At 40.6% G+C, this 23126-nt stretch overlaps 1 protein-coding gene across 5 annotated transcripts in view; it reads right to left on the reverse strand.

Moving 5' to 3' along the window:
• Positions 1–23126, reverse strand: part of Agtpbp1 (ATP/GTP binding protein 1) — a 108326-nt gene that overhangs the window by 49053 nt on the left and 36147 nt on the right. For all 5 annotated transcript variants that reach the window (XM_035443018.1, XM_035443017.1, XM_027409701.2 and 2 more), the window contains 4 exons: positions 20467–21155; positions 8989–9072; positions 7639–7725; positions 7408–7556 (listed from right to left, as the gene is read on the reverse strand). In XM_035443018.1, the coding sequence (XP_035298909.1) occupies positions 7408–7556; positions 7639–7725; positions 8989–9072; positions 20467–21155 (1009 nt within the window). The remainder of the gene's footprint in view (positions 1–7407; positions 7557–7638; positions 7726–8988; positions 9073–20466; positions 21156–23126) is intronic.

Raw genomic sequence — 23126 nt, forward strand, 5'->3', positions numbered from 1 at the left:
TGATGCCAACAAATCAGGTAAGGCAGGTTATAAAGCAGGTGGGGTAAGTAAAGTAGTTCAAAGTCCATTTACATCTGTACAGAAGGCAGAATTATGTGCAATTCTCATGGTGCTTATGGATTTTACAGAACCTCTTAATATAGTTAGTGATTCTCAAGATGCAGAAAGAGAGTCGTGTTACACATTGAGACTGCAGAATTCGTTCCTGATAATACAGAATTAACTTCTCTGTTTTTACAATTACAGGAAACAATCAGAAACAGAAGTAATCCTATATACATCACACATATCAGATCCCATACGGGTCTGCCAGGCCCACTAGCACAAGGCAATGATGAGGCTGATTGTTTATTAATTGGAAGTGTGCTAGAAGCCTCAGAATTTCATAAGAAACATCATGTAAATAGCAAAGGTTTGAAAAAGGACGTCTCCATCACTTGGCAACAAGCCAAGGAGATAGTGAAAAACTGTCCTACTTGTTAGTTTCATAATCAAGCTCCATTGCCAGCAGGTAGTAATCCTAAGGGCATTCGGAGAAATGAGGTTTGACAAATAGATGTCTTTCACTTTGCAGAATTTGGAAATTTGAAATATGTGCATCATACTATAGACACATTCTCAGGGTTCCAATGAACTACTGCTCTTAACTCTGAAAAAGCTGATTCTGTTATTACACATCTGCTAGAGGTGATGGCAGTTATGGGTATACCTGCACAAATAAAAACTGACAAAGTTCCAGCATATGTCTCCACAAAATTGGAACAGTTTTTCAAATATTATAACATAAAACTTGTCACCGGTATAGCACACAATATCACAGGACAAGCAGTGGTTGAGAGATCTAATAGAACACTTAAGGAGATGCTCAACAAACAAGCTTGGAAGACTAAACCCCCCAAACATAGGTTGCATAATGCTTTATTAACACTAAACTTTCTTAATGCCAATGAGAAAGGAAAAACAGCTGCAGAAAGACAATGGACTATGGAGAAAACTGCTGAACTCAATCAGCCGGTATACTTCAAAGATATACTAACCTCTGTATGGAAACCAGGACATGTGTTACGTTGGGGTAGGGGATTTGCATTGGTTTCCACAGGAGAAGAAAAACTTTGGATACCATCAAAGTTGATCAAGATTCGAGTGGAAAAGGAAAAACCTCTCAACAAGGACGAGTGACAGTTATTCTACTAAGGTATATCTCATAAACTAAATAGAAACTTCACAAAGGAAAGGGAAGTGTTTTACTTTTATCTTCACAGGAAAACTCATCTCCAGAAGGCAAAAGACACTGCATGGGTAGTTACTTAAGAAGGGAAGGTAGCTATAACCACCAAACAAAAGGAACATGCCATACGGTAAACTTTACAGCTGTCTCTCAGAAAACTCTGAGTTTCTGTATTGTATAAAGAAGCCAATTGATGAAAGAAAGAAAGAAAGAAAGAAAGAAAGAAAGAAAGAAAGAAAGGAAGGAAGGAAGGAAGGAAGGAAGGAAGGAAGGAAGGAAGGAAGGAAGGAAGGAAAGCTGGGCGTTGGTGGCACATGCCTTTAATCCCAGCACTTGAGAGGCAGAGGCAGACAGATCGCTCTGAGTTCGAGGCCAGCCTGGTCTCCAGAGTGAGTGCCAGGATAGGCTCCAAAGCTACTCAGAGAAATCCTGTCTCAAAAAACCAAAAAAAAAAAAAAAAAAAAAAAAAAAAGAAGCCAATTGATGTAATACAGAATAAAAGAAGAATTTGGGGACTGTCTTTTCTTGGATCTTTCTTTCAAGGTGTACACCCTCTCATAATTGTTATTCTCCCATGGTTGCCTTTCCCAGTATGTGTACATCACAAGCAAACATTTCTCTGCTAACTGTTTATGTTTGAGTCCCACACAGCCAATGAAGACCTGCCTGACAGCAATCCCTGGACACCCTGGAAAGAAAGTAGGCCACATCTCCTCGACTGCAGTGGAACCAACTTGCTCCATTTCAACTGACACTCCTGCCAGAGCTTCGGATACTGACTTCAATCAAGTTGAGGATTTCAAGCAAGATCTTCAATCAAGTGAATCCCATCTAACATGGACTGGATACAATCCATTCAAGACCTTCACTATACTAACATTTTCTTCCTACAGGACCCCACGAGGCTATCATCATCCCATTTCAGCAGGAAGTAACTTGGAGGATGCTATGCCCCCTTTCCCCATTGTTGTCACTTAGGATAGTGTATATACCTAGTTAGGGATAGCTTCCTTTTGTTTATGGTTGGGATTGGAAGGAGGTGTTCAAGCTTGGACACCTCTTTCAGATGACTTTAGGGTTTAGTTAAAATAGATAGTTAGGATGTGACATAAGCAGATTGTTGTATCTTCTTATATTTCACCTTTATGATTGTTAATTTTGGATACTTTACACTGTTAAGTTGTAATCCTCTTTTAGCCTAAAAGGGGAATTGTAGGGGAAGCTGCCTACTTAGGGGTGCGTCTGCAAGGGTGTGATTAGGGTGACGTAGAGTGAGTTTCAGGTGGCTGGCTTTCGCTTTCAGTTTCACTTTTTGGCTTGCTGTACAGACTGCTGCCATGCTGCCTGGCTAAGTCGCTCTGTAAGTAAGGCTTTTCCCTATTAAATACCCTTATATTTCTATCCGGCTCCGTATTGTTAATTTCCCACTTTATACACCCAGTGTGTTCCTTCTACCCAGTGACGCCCTGCAGTGCCCACCTCCTCCTACACAGTGACGCCCTGCAGTGCCCACCTCCTCCTACCCAGTGACGCCCTGCAGTGCCCACCTCCTGCTATCCAGTGACGCCCTACAGTGCCCACCTCCTCCTACCCAGTGACGCCCTGCAGTGCCCACCTCCTCCTACCCAGTGACGCCCTGCAGTGCCCACCTCCTCCTACACAGTGACGCCCTGCAGTGCCCACCTCCTCCTACACAGTGACGCCCACAGCCATAAACAACAGAGATCCCAACTCAAACAAGAATGAAGGCAAAGATGGATGGACACCTAAGGTTGTCCTTTGACCTCAACACTCATGTCATAGCATACATGCACCACCTGCACTCATATACATACACACAAACATATACACACCATATACATACAACACATACATAATACACAAATATACTCACACAACACACATCACGCTCACACATGCCATGTACACACACAAACACATATACTCACATAACATACATACAAGGTCGATGGTCTTAAACTAGACTAGGGTCTCTGACAAGTCTCTTGTGCATGCTCACTTTGTGCTAGCAGAATGACAGTCACAGTCCTCACATTCTCTGCATCAATTAACAAACACTCACTAAACATCTGCTATGAGCCATGTTACCAGTGTACAGAACAGTCCTGTGTTCCTGTCTCAAAGAACACACATACACAGTGAGACGGCAGGGAAAGTATTAGTAACAGGACTAAACAACATCAGGCTGGAAGGGAAGGGAAGGTCACAAGGGACACTGCCTGAACTAATAACCCAGATAACCCCAGCTGTGCACTGTCACCTGTCCCCAAACATGTCTGATGCAGGGAGAGAATGAAACACAAGTTTGAAACTGGGCTGACTTATTAAATGTAAAACCGCCACCTAGTGGCAATTTCAGAAAATCCACTTCAAGGAACAGACAAAGAGGGTGTGGGGACAGTGGCACAGATTCTCAAATTTAGCAATGCAAAGAGCATTATTCTAAGAAATATACTGTAAAATTGCTTTAGGGTAATTTTCAAGAAAACTAAATAGAATCAGCTAAAAAAAAAAACTCTCAAATTGGGGGGCGGGTGGAGGTGGCAACTAGAGAAATGAAAGCAATGGTTAGACTGTCAAAGTTAAAGCAAAACTTGTAAAGGAAATGAATAAACCATCAGCTGTGTCTTCAAATAAAATATTTTAAATACATAAAAGAAGAAAAAGCCCAAGCACGACACACACACACACACACACACACACACACACACACACACACCACACCACATACTCACACACACACACCACATAAAACACACACACACACACACACACACACTACACACACACTATACACACATACACCACACACACACACCACACACATACACATCACACATACACACCACACACACACCACACACATACACACCACACATACCACACACACACCACACACATACACACACACTACACACACATACACCACACACATACATACCACACTCAACCACACCACACACACACACTCTCTCACACCACACACACCACACACACACACACACACACACACACCCCACGCGCACGCATGCACGCACCCCTGCACTTTTTGTCCACAACTCTAAGCTACCAATGGACATGTACGTATCACTTACACAAGAAATCATTACACATCAGCACTGTCCAAAGCTGGACAGCTACTCACATGGAGGACACTGCACAGCATATTTTATTTTGACTTTCATGGGAAAGCTACTGATATTTACCTTAAGCAAGAGCATGTAGAAAACATCTATAATCAAATAGCAATTTCTGGCCCCTGACAAAAATTGGATGAACCTCACTGAAAGTATTTCAAAGGAATATTCAAGGGCCAGAAAAAAATGCCAGAAATTCGATTTTAATTAAAACACATGGAACAAAACAGCATGGTCATTGAGATTATTATGTGTCAGCAATATCAGCACTGTGTTAGCAGCTGTGTTCAGCTGCTGTGTGCAGGGGCTGTCTCTACACAGGCCAGCATCTATTTTATCCTTTGGGACCCCACTGTTCGAGGGTGAAGTGTGGAACACACCCAGGGACATCCAGGGGAGAGCCGGCCAGGATAGCAGATTTAAGAACACAGCAGCAGCAGCTGCCCTACTGGTCTGAGTGGTTTAGTTATAGAATGTACTCATTTTAGAACTCTGACTGACACAGAGAAGAGACTATTTCTCTCTCATGTGGAGGGAGAGCTTTGCAAAGCAGAGAGGCTTTTCCAGATAAGCACTTTCAATTTAAAACTTTAACTGTTCAATCAAGTTTAAGATGTTAACAGCATTGTTTTTAAGAAAAAAATAAAAGTTCGTAAAATACCACCTTACAGCACTGCTCAAAAATTCCATTACTGCACAGAGATAGATAATCTTTTTATTTTACTCTTAAAGGACACCCAAGATACAAATAAAATCAATTTACTTAACTGTTCTTTTCTACTCCAAAAACATTGTATTCAGTTAAATAAGGAACTAAAAAAGTATTTTTATTTATCTTGATGATACTTAGATTGAGTTTCAATTTTAAAGATATGACAAGGCTAAAGGTCAGCACATGTTTCTGAGTGAGGTTCCTTCCATTCCGGTACTGGCCACACCACCGTGGGAAGCTGCTTGTCTAGCACTTGGATGGATATAAATGTCACAGTCAGTGATTGTGTTATTCACTAAAACCACCAAAAATAAAGGGGATGAAACAGACTACATCAAGAATATTACTATCGTGTGATGGGGACGTCCTACTGTGTGCTGTATGTTTCTCTTATTGGTTGATGAATAAAACTCAGCCAATGGACAGATGGGAAATCCAAACAGGAATTGAGAAAGGTAGTAGCAGAGTCAGAGAGACGCCATGAAGCCACCAGGAAGGTAGGACACCTAGGAATTCTCCAGTAAGATAAGACCACATGGAGATACACAGATTAATAGAAATGGGTTAATAATTAAGAGAGAGGTAGCCAATAAGGAGCCTGAGCCATCAGACAAACAGTTTCTAATTAATATAAGCCTCTGTGTGTTTATTTGCAAACTAAACAGCTGCGGGACTGGGTGGGACAGAAACTTCCATCTACAATCACCAGGGGTGCAAACCAATGTAACTACTGATGTTTTAATCAAACTATGCATATTTACTTTTACAAGATTACTTGAAAATTTGGTAAGACTTCAAATTTCTAAAAAGTATTTGTAACCATGCCAAATATTACACTTTCTAATCATACTATTATTTCATTAAATAAATTTAAAACCTTCATCTCATACAAATGAGGTATTCTAGAGTACACCATTTCCCACTTCCGCACACACAACTGGCAACAAGCTCTTCACCTCTCAAAAGCCTTGGATTTCAGAAATTCCTCTTTAAAGAGCAACATCACGACTACATGCTTTTAACACCGCAGGGAAATGACGGGAAGCCCGTGATGCAGGGTCTTTGTCTCTCATTGAAAGCTTTCCAATCTTCCTAACCAATGACGGAGACCCCCATCAGTGTGTAACATTTTTCTCCCCAATGCGTAAAAAAGGGATGTTTTGTGTATTAGATTATAATTGTGTGTATACTATACAAAAGACTTGCTATTGTTAGATTTGAAGTTTCATTTTTAAATGCAAAGTTTAATTATCATCCATAGACATAGTTCTTGACTACTGACCAGATGCTAGACAACTAATCCTTAGTTTGGTATTTAAGGCACTGAACACAGCAGCCTTAAGGCAATAAACAACATGCTCATTCTTCAACACTGTCAGAAAACTGTGCAGTAAGTATCCATTCTGTGAGGGACAGAAACAGACCAAGAACAGAAACATATCTGTCCCGCATCCGGTATTCAGTGGATACAAGGTAAGCAAAACCTGAGTTCTGTGTGGGTAGCTAACCAAGACCTGGACAAAGAAGGGCAGAGATGCAGCTATGATTCCAGAAAATGAAACTGGGGTTATCTTGCAAACAAAGAAACAGTGACACACAGGAACAGTGACCCACTGACACCTGGAAAGAAATAGACCCACTAGAAAAAGCAGAGGCTACTGCAACTCAGTTCCCATTTAACAGGGCACCAACAGTCCTCAACCACTAAGGAAATGATCCCAGTTTACAATAGAGCCAACAAAAGAAAGTCACAAAGCTCAGATGGTTTCACTAGAAAATTCCATCCCGCCCCCACCTTGCAGGATTAGCACCAGCTCTAAACAAGGACTTTCAGAAGATGGACGGAAGACACGTCGTGTTGTACCAAGTCAGTATTATCATGATAGCAACAGCAGACTGGAGGGGGCTGGGGGGAGTACAGCAAGGGGAAGTTCAATGCCCTACACACAAATCTAAAACTACTTTTTTTTTCTTTTTTCTCTTCTAGAGCTGAGGGTAAAATGCAGAGCTTTACGGATTGAGCCGTAAACTCACTGAACTGGAGTCCCAGCCTGAAATGCAAACGCCCCTCCCCATGCTGTCCTGCATTTTCTCTCTTAGGTAGGGTTAGAATTAGAGGCAACTGCAGACATGCATCACTGTGCCCAGCTTAGCAAGAATTTTGAACAAAACATTAGCAACTCTGTGGCTTATTCTATAAATGACAACAGGCTGATTTAATATCCTAAAATCAAACCTATGCAGCATGTTACCAGGTGGTCCTACAGGTAACTGTCTGCACGCCCTCACAGGAGGAGCAGGAGTCTCACCGTAGTTAAACTGGCTGTTGGACTTCTCACAGTTGATGATGTTGAACCTGTATGCAATGCCAGGCCGCATCCCGCTGACTTCGAAATAGAACCACTGGTGATAATGGTTACTGTTTATATCCGAGTTCAGAATGAGGTCATACTCGCTTCTAAAAGGACAAGACAAAGACAACTGAGGGCAAGTCGGGAGTGTCTATGCGCACACAAAATGAGAACGTTTAAGTGGCTTACCTTCTAATTTGAATCACTTTACGCAGATTCCCAGATTCAAATTTTGAGTTAAACTTCAAAATATCTCCGTCTTCTGGAGTGACATAGCTAAGTAAAAGTTTTTAAATAAACATATTAAAATATATCATACTTAAACAGATAAGCAAAGACTAAAACTAGAGGATAGATCAAAAGCACGCATTGCTTCCCTCCTTCCTTTTAAAACAAAGAATATAGCAAATACAACAAAGAAAAATTTGACTTCCATTTATACTCAAATTATAATTACAAGAAACTTGTTCCCACATTATACCCATAATAAGGACTAAACGTGGCTGAATAAATGTCATTTCTAAAACACTGACTATCACCTGGGGAAAGGAGATTTCTTTTTAAAACTGCTTGGTAAGTAGCCATAATTCTAACAAACCATTCAGTTTTTGCTTTTAGCTACACGGAAGGTTTAGGGTTTTCCTATCCCATGGCTGAGCACTGCAGGCCAGGCACTTCACTTGTCTGCCTGACCCTCAGAGATTAACATCCCCCCCTCAAGATTCTAGTCCAAAACAAAACTAGTGAACTGTGTCCAAAGTCACATGTATTAGGAGCCCATAGCCAGGGATCTGGGGTTTGTTTTTCCATGTTTTCTAACATGGAAGCATGAACAATGAAATAACTACATGTTTAATAAGGTATGTTATTCTTTCCTTGTGTAAGAATATTTTAAAGTCAAGAATGGTGACACATGCCTCATGAACCAGGAGGACTATTGTAAGTTGAAGGTCAGCCTGGGCTACACAGTGAGTTCCATGTCAGCCTAAGCTACAGTGGGGGACTCTGCCATGAACAACAACAAAGAATATTCTAGATTCTGTCACCACCTTTGACAGAGCTTTTACTCATGTCTACCAACAATCACGTTTAACAGTTTGTTTCCTCCAATCATGACAGGCAAAACGGCAAATTTTCTCAAAGTAGTGACACAGTAAGGAGAGGAGAAGCCCATGGAGAGCTGACTATGTCTCTTATTTGAGAAGCTATAATTTTTATTTATTTACTACAATTAAATCCCTACATACATTATCACTGATAATTCAAAAGTAGCAAATGGCTGGCTTGCCGAGACACAAGGCCAGGGTGGGAACTCCAGTGACTAGAATGGTTTATGTTATCTTTCATCTTTAAATAAAAAGAAGAAGAAGATCATTTACCATGATCATCATATACCTGCCTGTTAAAGGATGAAAACAGCAACAATACAGTATGATAAAAAGATGATAAAAAGATAATGATTTATCTTTTAGAAATAACACTAACATTTTAATATAAAAACTACAACCTATGACTGCAAGGCTTAGAATTCAGACTCACTTGGGGTTATCTAGGTCATACACTACCCGGTCTATGATGTCATTCTGGTGTATCAGCCTCTCGATATCTTGGGCAATCTTTGTCCTGAAATCACAAGAGACAAACGTGACAAAATTCACAAATGTGTGCCATTACTTGTACACAAAAAAATTAACACACACACACACACACACACACACACACACACACACAATAAAAATCAGTACATATCAAACCTTGAGCTTTAAACGCTAACCACCGAAAAGAGCCAGGGTAAAACCTTGTAAGGGCAAAATGCGGGGGGGGGGGGGGGGGGGGGGGAAGGCTGCCAGTCCCACCCAGAGTATCTATTAGGCCTCTCTACACAGAAGGAATATGGACTGTTAGGCAAGTGACTCTGTGTGCATAATTGGAGGTAGGACAGAACCATAGAGTTAAGACATCCTGCAATATTTTAACCCATCTAGCTAGGAATTTAGCCCAAGAATCCAACTAGTAAATAGTATGTTCTACCTGCACTGCCTGAAACTGTGGTAACAGATTTAAGAGCTGTTAATAAGGTGATACAACCAATGGGCTCTTTACAGCCTGGAATTCCTTTGCCTTCTCTATCGCCTAAAGGATGGCCTCTCAGAGTTACTGATTTAAAAGACTGTTTCTTTAGTATACCATTACAAGAAACAGACAGTGAAATTTTGCCTTCACAGAGCCTACTTATAATGCTTCTCAGCCTGTTAAGAGCTATCAATGGGAAATGTTAAATAGCTCCACCCTGTGCCAATATTTTGTACAGCAGCTGTTAGATGCAATATGTAAGCAATTTCCTCAATCAATAGTTTGCCATTACATGGATAACATCTTACTATGTGATTCAAATGTAGATACTTTATAAAGAATGTTTGAAGAAGTAAAGAAAATTTTGGTTTGCTGGGGATTACAAATTGCTCCTGAAAAAATTCAAAGAGGAAATTCTATTGATTATGCAGGCTATAAAATAGGATTATAAAAAAATTAAACCCCAATTGGTACAAATTAGGAGAGACTGATTGCAGACTCTTACTGACATTCAAAGATTGCTAGGAGACATTTCCTATCTCTGGCACATTACTGGGATAAACCCTGATGACCTGATTAATTTAAACAAAACCTTAGATGGTGACAAGGACTTAAATAGTCCCAGGGAATTACCATTTGAAGCTGAGAGAGAATTGACTCTGGTGGAAGACAAGGTACAGATTGCACACGTGGATCACGGGGATCCAAATCTTAACCGCAATCTAGTCATATTACCTACGCTCTAAGAACCCCCATGGGAACTTGAATGCAGAGGGAAGGTATTAACACAGAATGGATCTTCTGACCAGATAAACCAAGTAAGAAATTAAAAACTTATATGGAAAACAAAAGGAAAATTGAGACTTCACCAATGAGCAGGAATAGAACCAGCAGGAATTATAGTACCTTTTATTAAGGAAGAAATTGAAAAACTATGGGTAGAAAGTGAACCCTGGCAAAGAGCTTGTAGTGATTTTTTGGGAGAGGTCAACAACAATTATCCCCAAAGCAAGAGAATTAAACTTATGAAGAGGACTAACTGGATCCTTCCTCACATTGTAAGGGAAACATCAATAACTGGAGGCCCTACATTCTATACTGATGCAATAAATCAGGAAAGGCAGGATACAAATCAGAAAATTTAAGTAAAGTCGATCTAAGTCTTTATAATACTGTCCAAAAGTCAGAATTATATGCAATCTTTATGGTGTTAATGGATCATAAGGAACCTGTCAATATAGTTACTGATTCACAGTATGCAGAAAGACTGGTTTTGCATATTGAAACAATTGTATTTATACCAGATGATACAGAATTGACTTTTTTATTTAGTTACAAGACATAATCAGGAATAGGAGTCATCATATCTCACTCACACATCTGGTCCCATATGGGTCTGCCAAGTCCTCTAGCACAAGGCAATCATGAAATTGATCAACTATTGATAGGGAATGTGCTAAAGATATCAGAATTTCATAAAAAGCCTAGTATGTCAATAGCAAATGTTTGAAAAAAAAAAAAAAGACTTTCCCATCACATGGCAATAAGCCAAGGAAATGTCCTACTTGTTCTTTATATAACCAAACTCCACCACCTGCAGGAATTAAACAAGGGTACTCAAAAGAATGAAATTTGGCAGATAGATGTGTTCCATTTGGTATAATTTGGAAAATTAAAGTATGTACACCACACCACTGATACCTATTCAGATTTTCAATGGGCAACTGCTTTGAGTTCCAAAAAGGCTGATTTGGTAATTACATATTTGCTAGACGTTATGGCCATCATGGGTATACCTGCACAATGCCCCAGCATATGTCTCTAAGAAAATGAAACAGTTTTTTGCTCATTATAATATAAAGTGTATTATAGGTATACTCCACAATCCTACAGGGCAGGCAGTTACAGAAATCGAATCCAATGCTAAAAGATATGCAAAATAAACAGAAAAGGATGGTAAAGAACCCCAGAAATAGATTGCACGGTGCTTTATTAACTTTGAATTTTCTGAATGACAATGACAAAGGAACAACAGCTTCAGAGAGACATTGGATAATAAAGAAAACTAGAGAATTAAACCAGTCAGTGTACTTCAAAGATGTGCTGACCTCTGAATGGAAACCAGGACATGTGTTACCTTGGGGGAGAGGGTTTGCTTTTGTTTCCACAGGTGAAGAAAAAAATACAGATACCATCAAAACTGATAAAGATTCCATTTGAACATGACACCTCTTAATGAGAAGAGACGATAGTTCATCAAGCAACATGTCCGTTTAATCTAAACTAACCTATAAAACTAAGAAATGTTTTTCATTTGATCAAATATAGCTTGCCAAAACAGAACCTCCCCAAAATTAGGGCTGGAGAAGGGTTTTGTTTTTGTCTTTTCAGGGTCTGAAGACCGGGGAATAAATGAGACACATTAAGAAAAAGGATAAATAATCCAAAAAAAATGTCCCAAGAAAGAGAGTAAATTGGCCTATTGGTATAACACATTTACAACAGGACAAAATTTCACAATTCTTCCCAAATGTATATTTCTACATTTCTTTACACACATATGATACGTTTGGTCTATTTTTCAGTCCCAGTCCAATTAAAGATTAAGGCTGGCTTTGGAGCTGGAGTGTGGCTCTCTCCTTCTCTAAACCCAAGCATGCTTGTTAAAGGAAAATCCAAATCTCAGTCTCATGTCAGAAGAGCCCACTGATATGGGACAGAAGAAAAACAAACATTTAAGGACTATCATATTCCTGCTAATCTCATAACCCTTTGGTTTGATTTTGACTCCCAGAAGCTTTTCTTTAGGTATATCATTTAAAAATTAATTTGGATATATATTTGGATATATACATATTTGGATATTTATTTGGATATATATATATATATATATATTTGTCATGATATTAATGGTCACATAGACTACTAACTAATTCAAGAGAAAGGTTTCATCTAGCTTCCTGTACATGATTTCCAGTTTGAGTCTGTATAAGTTTCCTGCAATGAACCATGAGCATGCCTAACAGTGACCTTTGAAGACTCCAAAAGAAGCGTGGGGCCCCACAACAACAATTCCACCAGGACTATGGTAACACCATTAAGCTGAAAAACACCAACTAAAGATTGGCTTTGCACTAGAAACTGCTCGTGACAATTTCAAGATGGCTAACGGAGATGATCCAGCTTCACAAACTACTAAGGTCAAGATTTGAGACAAGCCCTGCACTCTTTCCCATTACGTAGACTGGACAAAATGATATGGCTACCTCTCCCAGGACTTGACAATTAACTCAAATCTTTCTTTTCAGGATCCCCTAAAGATGCAATCACTCCCAGACATCAGCAAGTAAATTTAAGTACATGATGCCCTCATTCCCAAGAGATAGGGTGGGTAGTTTTTGTCTTTGATTTCGTTATGGATTTTTGTCATCGTTTAGGGGAACTGGTTAAAAGTTGTTATTGGTAATGGTCAGGGAAAAAAGCTAAACAAATGAGATTGGACTCAAGGTTCTTATTTTGAAAAGAAAAAAGGGGGATACAGATATGACAGGACAAATGGGTAGATTACTGGATCTACTCTGAAAAGAAAAAAGGGAGGAAATAGATATGATGAGATGAAACGGTACATTATTGACTCTAATTCTAAAAAGCAACTACTAGTTTTAAATATTTTACACTGGATTGGACTTTTGTATATTATACACAAATTTTGCATATTGATTCAAATTTGAGATTAATTTTGTTAAAACATACTGCACATAAGTTGTAGGGGAAGCTGTAGCCACACCTGCTGAGGGGCTCGCTAAAGGTGTGCCTAGGGTGTGGTCAGGGTGACACAGAGTGGGGGCATTCAAGTGGCTGGTTTCTGTTTCCTTTTGCTTTAGACTTGCTGTACAGACTGCTGCTGCGCCAGCGGGCGAGGTGGCTCTGTAAGTAAGGCTTTTCCCCATTAAAATCCCTTGTATTTCTGCCTGGATCTGTATTGGTAATTTCCCACATTATCTGGTCTCAGGAGTGGGATATTGAAAACCTGGCCTCCATTTGGGACAGCCTACAAGTCCCACCAGGACTGCAGCCTAGACCCGGAAAGCGCCCTCTCTCCACAGGTGCTCCAGCTCGCAGCCGACCCGTTGCACCACACAAGCACGTTCCGGCTGCTGCTGGGCTGCTCAGAACAGTCTGCCCTGCTGGGAGACATCCACAGACCTCCCCACGGTTTCTGTCGCAGTTTCTAGCTACAGGCACCATACCAGCTTGGCCTGCAGCCTACCCACGCCCGAAGGCCTCCTGACCCTAGCCGAGAGGCCTCAGAAGTAGGCCTTGGCTTTCAGCAGGCTCCACAGCTTCCCATTGCAGCTGCAGTGGTAAAGCCTCATCTTTCTTAGTGGTTGCGGCCGCAAGGCCGTATACTCTCTAAGATAAGCGCAGCCACTTTTGTGACCTCTCTCCACCGCGGACTGACCGCTGCCAAATGCCGTGCCAAGTAGCTGAATGTCTGCGCCACCTGCTGGCCGAAGATAGTTACTGCATCTGGAGTAGAAATCAGGTAAAATTATGGCAGAATATTTATCATTTGCTAAAATTGGTAATATTTTTGATTATTATATTTGATATTTTGATTATTCAATATTTGAAGAGTATGCTAATTTGCCAATTACTGGCCAATATGCCGTAATGGCAGTTAGCTTGCTGGTACAAATAATATTACTAGCCAGAGGACTCAGGAACAGGGGCAAGGATAACCTCACCACCTGCTTGCAGGAAATAACAGCTTTACGCAGTGAGGTGTTAGAGAACAGATTAGGTCAGACCACAACTGTGCAGCAAGTGGAACAGAAATTGGATGATAAGCTTGGCTCTGTGTCCAATACGCTAAAGACAGAGCTGTCTGTTACCCAAGATGAGATGCAGCATATTTATGGTAAGATAAACACAGAGAGATCCTCCATGTCTGAGGCCTTAGAGGCGAGGCTGTCAGAAGACTGTGACGAACTAAAGAATATCTGTAGCCAGTTAGAAACTCAGATAGGCAATGTTACCCAGAAACTAGATGCAAAGGTGCAAAGTTCCCAGAATAGAGTTGAAGAATTGGACAATGCCATTCAATCAATTATTGAAGCATCCAAGGTAGCAGATCACAAATTTGAGTCTAGATTTGAATGTTTGGAAGATAATTTACAGTACAGGGCTGACAGATTACATAGGTCCATACGGTCAATTGCTGAGGACTCAAAATCAGCAAATCATGACCTGGAATCTAGACTCCAATACCTAGAAGGCAGTTTCCATGCCATCCAGATGCTGCCTAAGGATGATTGTATTAAAGACCTAGAAAAACATGTAGAGGAGCAGTTAGAGCAATTTACAGATTCACTAACATGCTTGGAATCTTTTATGATTAAGGAGATGGAAACTTTTCATAAGGATATCATTATTAGGCTTAAAGATCAGTGGGAGGCCTCAGAAGCAGAATCACTCCAATCCCAGGCACCTACTCCACCCAGGTATCATGACTATTCCTCTAAGGTTGTTATTCATACACCATTAGTGTACCCAGCTACCATGGTAGAAAAGCCAGCTTCAAAGAAACACCCTCATGGACGGATGGCTTATGAATGGCAACCTATACAGCTGAAGGACCTTAAGAATATTAATGAATCAGTTGTCTCCTATGGTCTCCATAATCCATACGTAAAACAGCTATTACATTCATGGGCAACCTTTAACAGGGTGACACCCACAGATTGGGAACGACTGGTAGCAGCTGTACTTGAGAATTCATGCCAAATCCAGTGGAAGGCATTAGTAAGGGAAGAGGCGAAGCTCCTTGAGCATCAGGGCCTATAGGAAGGTTTTGATGCCCCTCTAGATGAGCTTCATGGTCAGGGTATTTATGCTGACCCACAGGTTCAGGCTGAATATGATGACGATATACTGTCTCTATGCAGGAAAGCAGCATTAAATGCCTGGGATAAGGTTCGTGAGCCAGGAGAACGCCTAGAAGCTTATACCAGAATAGAACAGGGACCTACAGAACAGTTCCAGGACTTCTTACAAAGGTTAACTAGGGCAGTAGAATTACAGGTAACAGATCCAGAAACAAGACAATCAATTATATATACAATAGCTTATGAAAATGCAAACCCAATATGCAAAAGAATACTTTTGCCTTTAAAGATCAGATCAGCTCCGCTAGAAGAATGGGTTTTGCATGCAGCCAACATTGACTATAATGTGCACGATACTGGAGCTTGGGTAGGAGAAGCCATCTCAAAAGGTTTAAAAAGGCAACAGGAGATTAAAAGTTCTAGAGGGAGGATGCAAGGGCTTGGGAAGGAGAAGCATCTTACAGAGATCAACATAGGCACCAAGAGGCCAGAGGTTACTACTGCTATGAACCAGAACCTTGGATAAGAAGAGCCTTCCCCTGGAGACGACAAAGGCACCAGGAACCTAGGTCTTTCAACTGTGGTAAAATGGACATACTAAGAGAAATTGTAGACAAATGAATTCTAACAATGCCTCATATGGAAGGCCACTGCCTTCTGGATTGTGTAGAAGATGTGTTAAGGGCAGACACTGGACCAATGAATGTAGATCGACCAGGGACATGCAAGGAAACCTGTTAAGGCCGGGAAACTCCGAGGGGGTCTCAAGAAGTCCCCACATCGAGAAAGGTCAGGTCATTCCCAGTAGCAGTGGGAGACAATCTCTCACAGGACGAATAGATCGTTCTTTGCCTATTGTGAAAATTGATACTGATCTAGAAGGTAGTTTGAATAGTGATGAAGAATCAAGTGTGAATGGACAAAATGAGAAATGCATATTTTGGCAAGCTTCTATTAATGATAAAAGGCCTCAGCTGAAAGTGAAAATTAATAATAAAGTTATTACTGGCTTAGTGGACACTGGGGCGGATGTGACTATTATTACCCAAAAGTCTTGTCCGCAGGAATGGCCTCTTAGAGAGGCAAATGTACAATTTTTAGGAATTGGAACTCTATCTACAGTTCGACAGAGTGTTAACTCAGTGGTCTGCATTGGAACAGAAGGACAGAAAGGGATACTGAAACCATACGTGGCAGATATAGCTATAAATCTCTGGGGTCGTGATCTCTTACAGCAATGGAATACTCAGATTAATATTCCTCCAATGTCAGATACAAATATAATCTTTAGAAAGTAGAAAAGATCTGGTAAGATGCTATGGAAAACGGTTACCAACCATCCATGCTGTACAGAAACTAGGTACAAATGATGGACCTTCAGAGGAGCCAAAGGCCCAGCCACTGAAGTGGCTTGCAGATGAGCCTATTTGGGTAAGACAATGGCCTATGACCTCTGAGAAGCTAGAGGCTTTAGAAAAGTTAGTACAGGAACAGCTAGAGGCTGGACATATAGAGGAATCTACCAGCCCTTGGAATTCTCCTGTATTTGTTATCAAAAAGAAGTCAGGTAAGTGAAGAATGCTGACAGACCTGAGAACCATAAATAAGGTAATTCAACCAATGGGCTCTCTGCAACCTGGAATGCCATTACCTTCCTTAATACCTAAAGGATGGCCTATCATAGTCATTGATCTAAAAGACTGTTTTTTCACAATACCGTTACAGGAAAATGATAGAGAAAAATTTGCATTTACTGTACCAACTCTGAATAATTCACAGCCAGTTAGGAGATATCAGTGGAGGGTTTTGCCACAAGGAATGCTTAATAGTCCTACTTTGTTTCAAGACTTTGTACAGCAACCTTTGGAAATAATTCGTAAGAAATTTTCACAGTCTCTTATTTATCATTACATGGATGATATTCTTTTATCAGATTCTAATAAGGAAACTTTGGAATTATGTTTGAAATGGTGAGGGAAGTTCTGATTACAGGTATTCTACTAAGTTACAGTTATTCTACTAAGGTATATCTCATAAACTAAATAAAAACCTCACAAAGGAAAGGGAAGCGTTTTGCTTTTATCTTCACAGGAAAACTCATCTCCAGAAGGTAAAGGACACTGCATGGGTAGATACTTAAGAAGAGAAGGTAGCCATAACCATCAAACAAAAGGAACATGCCATACAGTATGCTTTACAGCTGTCTCTCAGGGAACTCTATTTCTCTTTATTTTTCTAGTCCCTATTCAAGTAAATCAATGCTGGATTTAGAGGTGGATTTGGCTTTCCTCCTCTAAAATCCAAGCACGTTGTTTAGCTAAACTTTAGAGTTTCTGCATTGTATCAAGAAGCAAATTGATGTAATACAGAATAAGAAAAGATTCTGGGGATTGTCTTTGTCTTTTCTTTGGCTCTTTCTTTCAAGGTGTACACCCTCCCGTAATTGTTAGTCTCCAATGGTTGCCTTTCCCAATAAGTGTACATACACAAGCAAACATTTCTCTGCTAACTGTTTATGTTTGAGTCCCACACAGCCAATGAAGACCTGCCTGACAGCAATCCCTGGACACCCCGGAAAGAAAGTGGGCCACACCTCCTCGACTGCACTGGATCCAACTTGCCTCATTTCAACTGACACTCCAGCCAGAGGTTCTTTTTGCCATTTCTCTTATTTTTTGGAAGTCGCTTGCTGGCACCTCCTGCTTACTGAGTTAATATTAATTTCTTCTCAGGTCTCTGATGGAGTTGAAGACTAGAATGCTACAGTTACAGTTTTCCTTGTTTACCAGGCTCAGAAAAGACACTCACTAAAGAGGTGTAAAGTGCAAAAGTTTGAGACATTAAAAGATAATTTGATAATGCAAATTAGAATGGAAAGTGAATTAGGTATAAGACTTTGGACTCACCAAGATAGGATGAATATGGAGTATTTTCTCTGACTTTGTCAAATCCAAATGGATTAGATATTGATGTACTTACTGCTTGTATATATTGTATATAGTTATTATTGTACTTTGTTTTTCTTCTATTAGTTATAGCCTTCTCTTTTGTATTAGACAATAAGGGGGAACTGTAGTGATACATTGTTTATGATTTAATAAAGCTTGCCTGGGGATCAAAATGCAAAGCTAGCAGAGCCATGGAGACTGGACAGTGGTGGCCACACCTTTAATCGCAGGACTCAGGAGACAGAGGCAGATGGATCTCTATGAGTTCTAGGCCACCCAGGGCTACATGAGATTGAATCAGTCTAAAAGAGAAATAGAGCTCACGCCTTTAATCCCAGCACTAGAGAGAATCCAAAGAGCTCAGTGCCGTCTATGGATGCAGTCTGAGGGTGGGTGGATCACCCCTTTGGTCTGAGCATTGGTAGAGATGACAACTCTCTGGTGACTGGCTGCTTTACTTCTCTGATCTTCAGCTTGAACCCCAAAATCCGTCTCTGAGTCTATATTATTCGTGCTACACCTCTCATTTGTAATGTTACTAGATTCAGATAGGGACTGACTTTGGCAAATTATTCACAAAATGTCTATCATGCACTCAAAACAGGTTGAAAGAGACAAGGCATGACATGCACAAACTAAAGTCAACATCCTCAATGCATTTCAAGAAATAAGCATTTCTGGGAGCTTTATAAACAGCTGTTAGCTAACCACATTTGGTATTTCTGTCATGAATACAAAAACCTTAAAGCCTTACGAGTACCTAGCTGTAAGGGGCAGCAAACATTTTCTATAAAGGGAAGGACATTACATATTTTAGCCTTTAAAAGTCACAAGATTTCTGTCAAAATCAATTCTGTCACTGGAGGGGGAAGTTGTCAAGTGAAGTGTTAAGTGGCACTAGATGCTACAGGTAAAATGCACAGCTGTGGCTTACAGACGCCTGTTCTCTAGGGTGCTCAGAGGCAAACAGCAAGGCCTCCTTTTCAGTATACTTTCAGTATACTATGCTTGTAAAAACAGTGTATCAAAAACTGATGAGGCATCATTTTTTAAAAGTCACCAAAACCAGTTCAGACACACAGAACAGATTTATGAAGGTTTTTTACGTGTTGAGTTTTACACACCTAGTATGCACTGGCTGGTGCTACAACAATTTCTACATTTATTTTATGGTACATGAAATATCACTTCACTTGGTGGTTTCACAAATAACAAATTCTCACCCTTTATATCTAACAAAATTTTCAAACAAAATAATGCATTCTTATTGCTTAATTTATAACCTATTTTAAAATAATGTCTAAACCAAGTATGAATAAAAGATTACTACTGATAAGACAGTACTTACTCAAACATCATTAGATAATGCTTCATATTATTAGGTGCAACCTAAACCAAGTTTCTACATTGGATCAGGTTCATATTATTCTCTCATTTAAATAATATGCTTACAAAACAAAGTAAGCCTATATAATTACATTAGTAAATTATCATATACTCTTTGCACTTGTTGAGAACTGACAGAGGAAGAAGGTAAGTAGCCTCCTTGTCTCAGACTCAAGCATGGTTATCTCAAGTGTCCTCAGAAATCCCCTGTCCTGGAGCAGACTGATACATTGGCCCTGATCAAGATGAAAGGAGACTAGCAACTAGCTCAAGGGTAGTAAAACCTGCACCCTTGAGAACAGCTATAGGGAAAATACTTCCAACGGGTCACTACTGTTTACCCCAGATTCTAAAATACCTGAGTTCACCAGAAGTAGGACACTCCCTGGGTCTCTAAAGTGGCCCTGCAGTTCACTGTTTTAGCAGGGCTTCTCTGGCCATTTCTGCTGGATATTCTAAGTGCCTGATTTGATGCTGTTATTTCTGTGTTCCTTTTCTTGCTATACGTAATGAACTTACTCAAAACCTAAAGTGTAGCAAGCATAGGTCATTCTCCAGACACAACTATCAATAGGGGCAATTTCAAAGGAAAACAAAGCATACTAATCAGTGTGCCTTTAATTCAAAGTAATCTTTCCTAGTGCCCCCAAATAAAATCTGTAAGTATGCCTCCCATTTTGACAACGGTCTTACTCATGAGGACGAGGAAATCTGCCACTTACCTTTGCACACCATAAGGCCTTTCTAGAATGGGCTCTTTGAATGGAGGTGGAACGTGACCAAAATAATCAGGATAAGCCACCTCCGAGTACTCTGGGACAGACTTTGTGGTTTTCACAATCTCAATGTAGAGATCAGGGTCGTGGAGTGTTGGTCCATCGGGGGCTTCCACAGAGGAGGCCTGCTCTACGGAGGAGTTGGACTCACTATCGTCATCGTCTTCGGTTTCCGCTCCAGTACAACACAGCTTCCCAAGCTGTACTGTCCGCCCTTCAAAAAGAGTACTTCCACACGTAGCCACATGTGGGCATGCTTTCGTGCATGAGACGACAGTGAGAGGCAGACCATAGTCCTTCCTCATTCCTGCACCCAAGCCTGGGGCTACTTGTGAAGGAATGTTCTGCAGTGTGATTCGGTCTAAGGCCTTCACAATGTCGCTGTTGAAGCTGTGAACTAAAGACGCGGTTCTGTTCTGACCACCTGGCTGCTGTGGCAGCATCCTGTCACTGCCCTTGACATCCTCCATGGCATCCTCTCCTTTAGGAGATGCCTTCTCCTTAGTCACAGCTCCTTTCTTTCCACTACCTGAATTCCCAGACGCTTCCTCTCCAGCTGTGGGGACAACAATAGGGCCTCGAACTTTCCCCTCAAACACAAAAGGTTTTGGTTCTTTAGAGATTAATTCATAGTCCTGTTTAAGAAAAAATAAGTTAAATCTGTTACCTGTCAGTATTAAAATATGCTAATAAAAGTAAGATCATATTTGTGTCATGTTACTTCAGAAACCTAACACCTTCTTCTGATCTCCCTGGGCTCCAGGCATGCTCATGGTGCACACACATACATGCAGGCAAAACACTCACACACATTAAATAAACAAACACACAAAGGCTGAGAGACAGCTCAACAATAGGATGCCTGCTTATCGGGCATGAGAAGCTGAGTTCAACCCTCTGCTACCCTGCAAACAGAGACTCCCACGTACTGCCTACAATGGCTTTCATCTTACTTCCACCTAGCAACTGAGCAGGCAGGCATCACACATCCGGAAACGAGGCAATGTTGGCCAGCATGCAGACATGTCTAGCTGTCATAGATTTTGATGGCTAATGTTGAAAGCAACTAATTTCACAAATGCTCAATGTCATATGAAATGCCAGGAATTGATTCGCTGATGGTTGAATAAAATTCTTTCAAACACTATAAACTCTTACAATCCTCAATAAGATGTCATTAAATACTTCTTACTACTCAGGCATATATTTCAAACTCTGAAACTTATAAAATGAGAAAGACAATCAGGTGCGAGAACAACTTCTTTGGCAATAAATCCAGCTATGTAAATAAAACAAAGTGCTATTTCCCCAATGTATAGGTCTAAAATAATTAGCAACCTCTAATTTAATGGCAAAAGTCACAACACACTAACAAATGTATATTGCCATATTTACCTGAAGTAGCACAGTTCAAGAGCTCTGACTCAGACACATGTCTTCACTTGCTACACTGAGTGACCTTGCTACATGTACTCAGACCCAAAGTAGAACCAAATCTGCTCCAGAAGTCACCAAGAACAAGCTGGGCCCCTGTTGACATCATTCCATAGTACAAGGCTGTACAGGAGCCCATCAAGGTTAGCCTAGCTAGGTGCTAAACTATGATGAGGACATGGTAATGTAAACACAGATGTGTATCACGATTTGAAAGGAAGATGTGGCTTGGAAAATGAGGAGAATCTTTCTCAGTGGTGTTGTGTTTTAAAAGTGCAGCTCGAGAAATAGAAAGAAAGACACCATGTGATAGGGCTCAAGAAGAGGGTTGTTTTTTGCTTGTTTTTTTTGTTTTTCAAGACAGGGTTTCTCTGTGTAGCTTTGGAGTCTGTCCTGGAACTAGCTCTTGTAGACCAGGCTGGTCTCGAACTCACAGAGATCCACCTGCCTCTGCCTCCCGAGTGCTGGGATTAAAGGTGTGCACCACCACTGCCCAGCCAAAGGGTTTTTTTTATTAAGGGAAAAGGATCATAAAAAGGGGAAAGGAGGGGGGAAACCAGCCTCCAGGGACAGGAGCAGTAGGAAAGGAAAGGGGGGCAGACAAACAGGGAGAAAAAGAGAGAGTAGGGGGGAGATGGGAACACAGTGAGTGTGCACAGGTGGTGCTCTTAGTGCCTGCAGCTGAGAGCGCATCCTGTCAGAACCCCAAGGGCAGGCCAGTGCAGATGCCTGAGCACTAACAAGTGGCTCTCAACCTTCGTAACACTGTGGCCCTTTAACACAGCTCCTCATGTTGTGGTGGCCCCATCTATGAAAGGATTTCATTGCTACTTCATTGCTGTAATTTACTACTGTTATGAATTGTAATGTCAACATCTGATATGGGACCTCTGTGAAAGGGTTGTTCAATCCCCAAAGAGGTAGCAGATTGAAAGCCACTGATCTAATTCCTAACGCTAACACCCATTATAAAATTGTTCTACTGTACTCCCACACCAAAGCTATAGCTTATACAGCATTATATATCCCTATATGCATATAATTATAGGAAAACAGGTGAAGTCATTATATTGCTAATCAATTACCACCCACAACCACTACAACATTACTCTCTGCCTTGATTTACAAAGTATATTTATCTCCAGATGGTTCAAGTGAAACCAAACATATTA

The sequence above is a fragment of the Cricetulus griseus genome, chromosome 3 (genome assembly GCF_003668045.3).
Source record: "Cricetulus griseus strain 17A/GY chromosome 3, alternate assembly CriGri-PICRH-1.0, whole genome shotgun sequence".
Taxonomy (NCBI): Eukaryota; Metazoa; Chordata; class Mammalia; order Rodentia; family Cricetidae; genus Cricetulus; species Cricetulus griseus.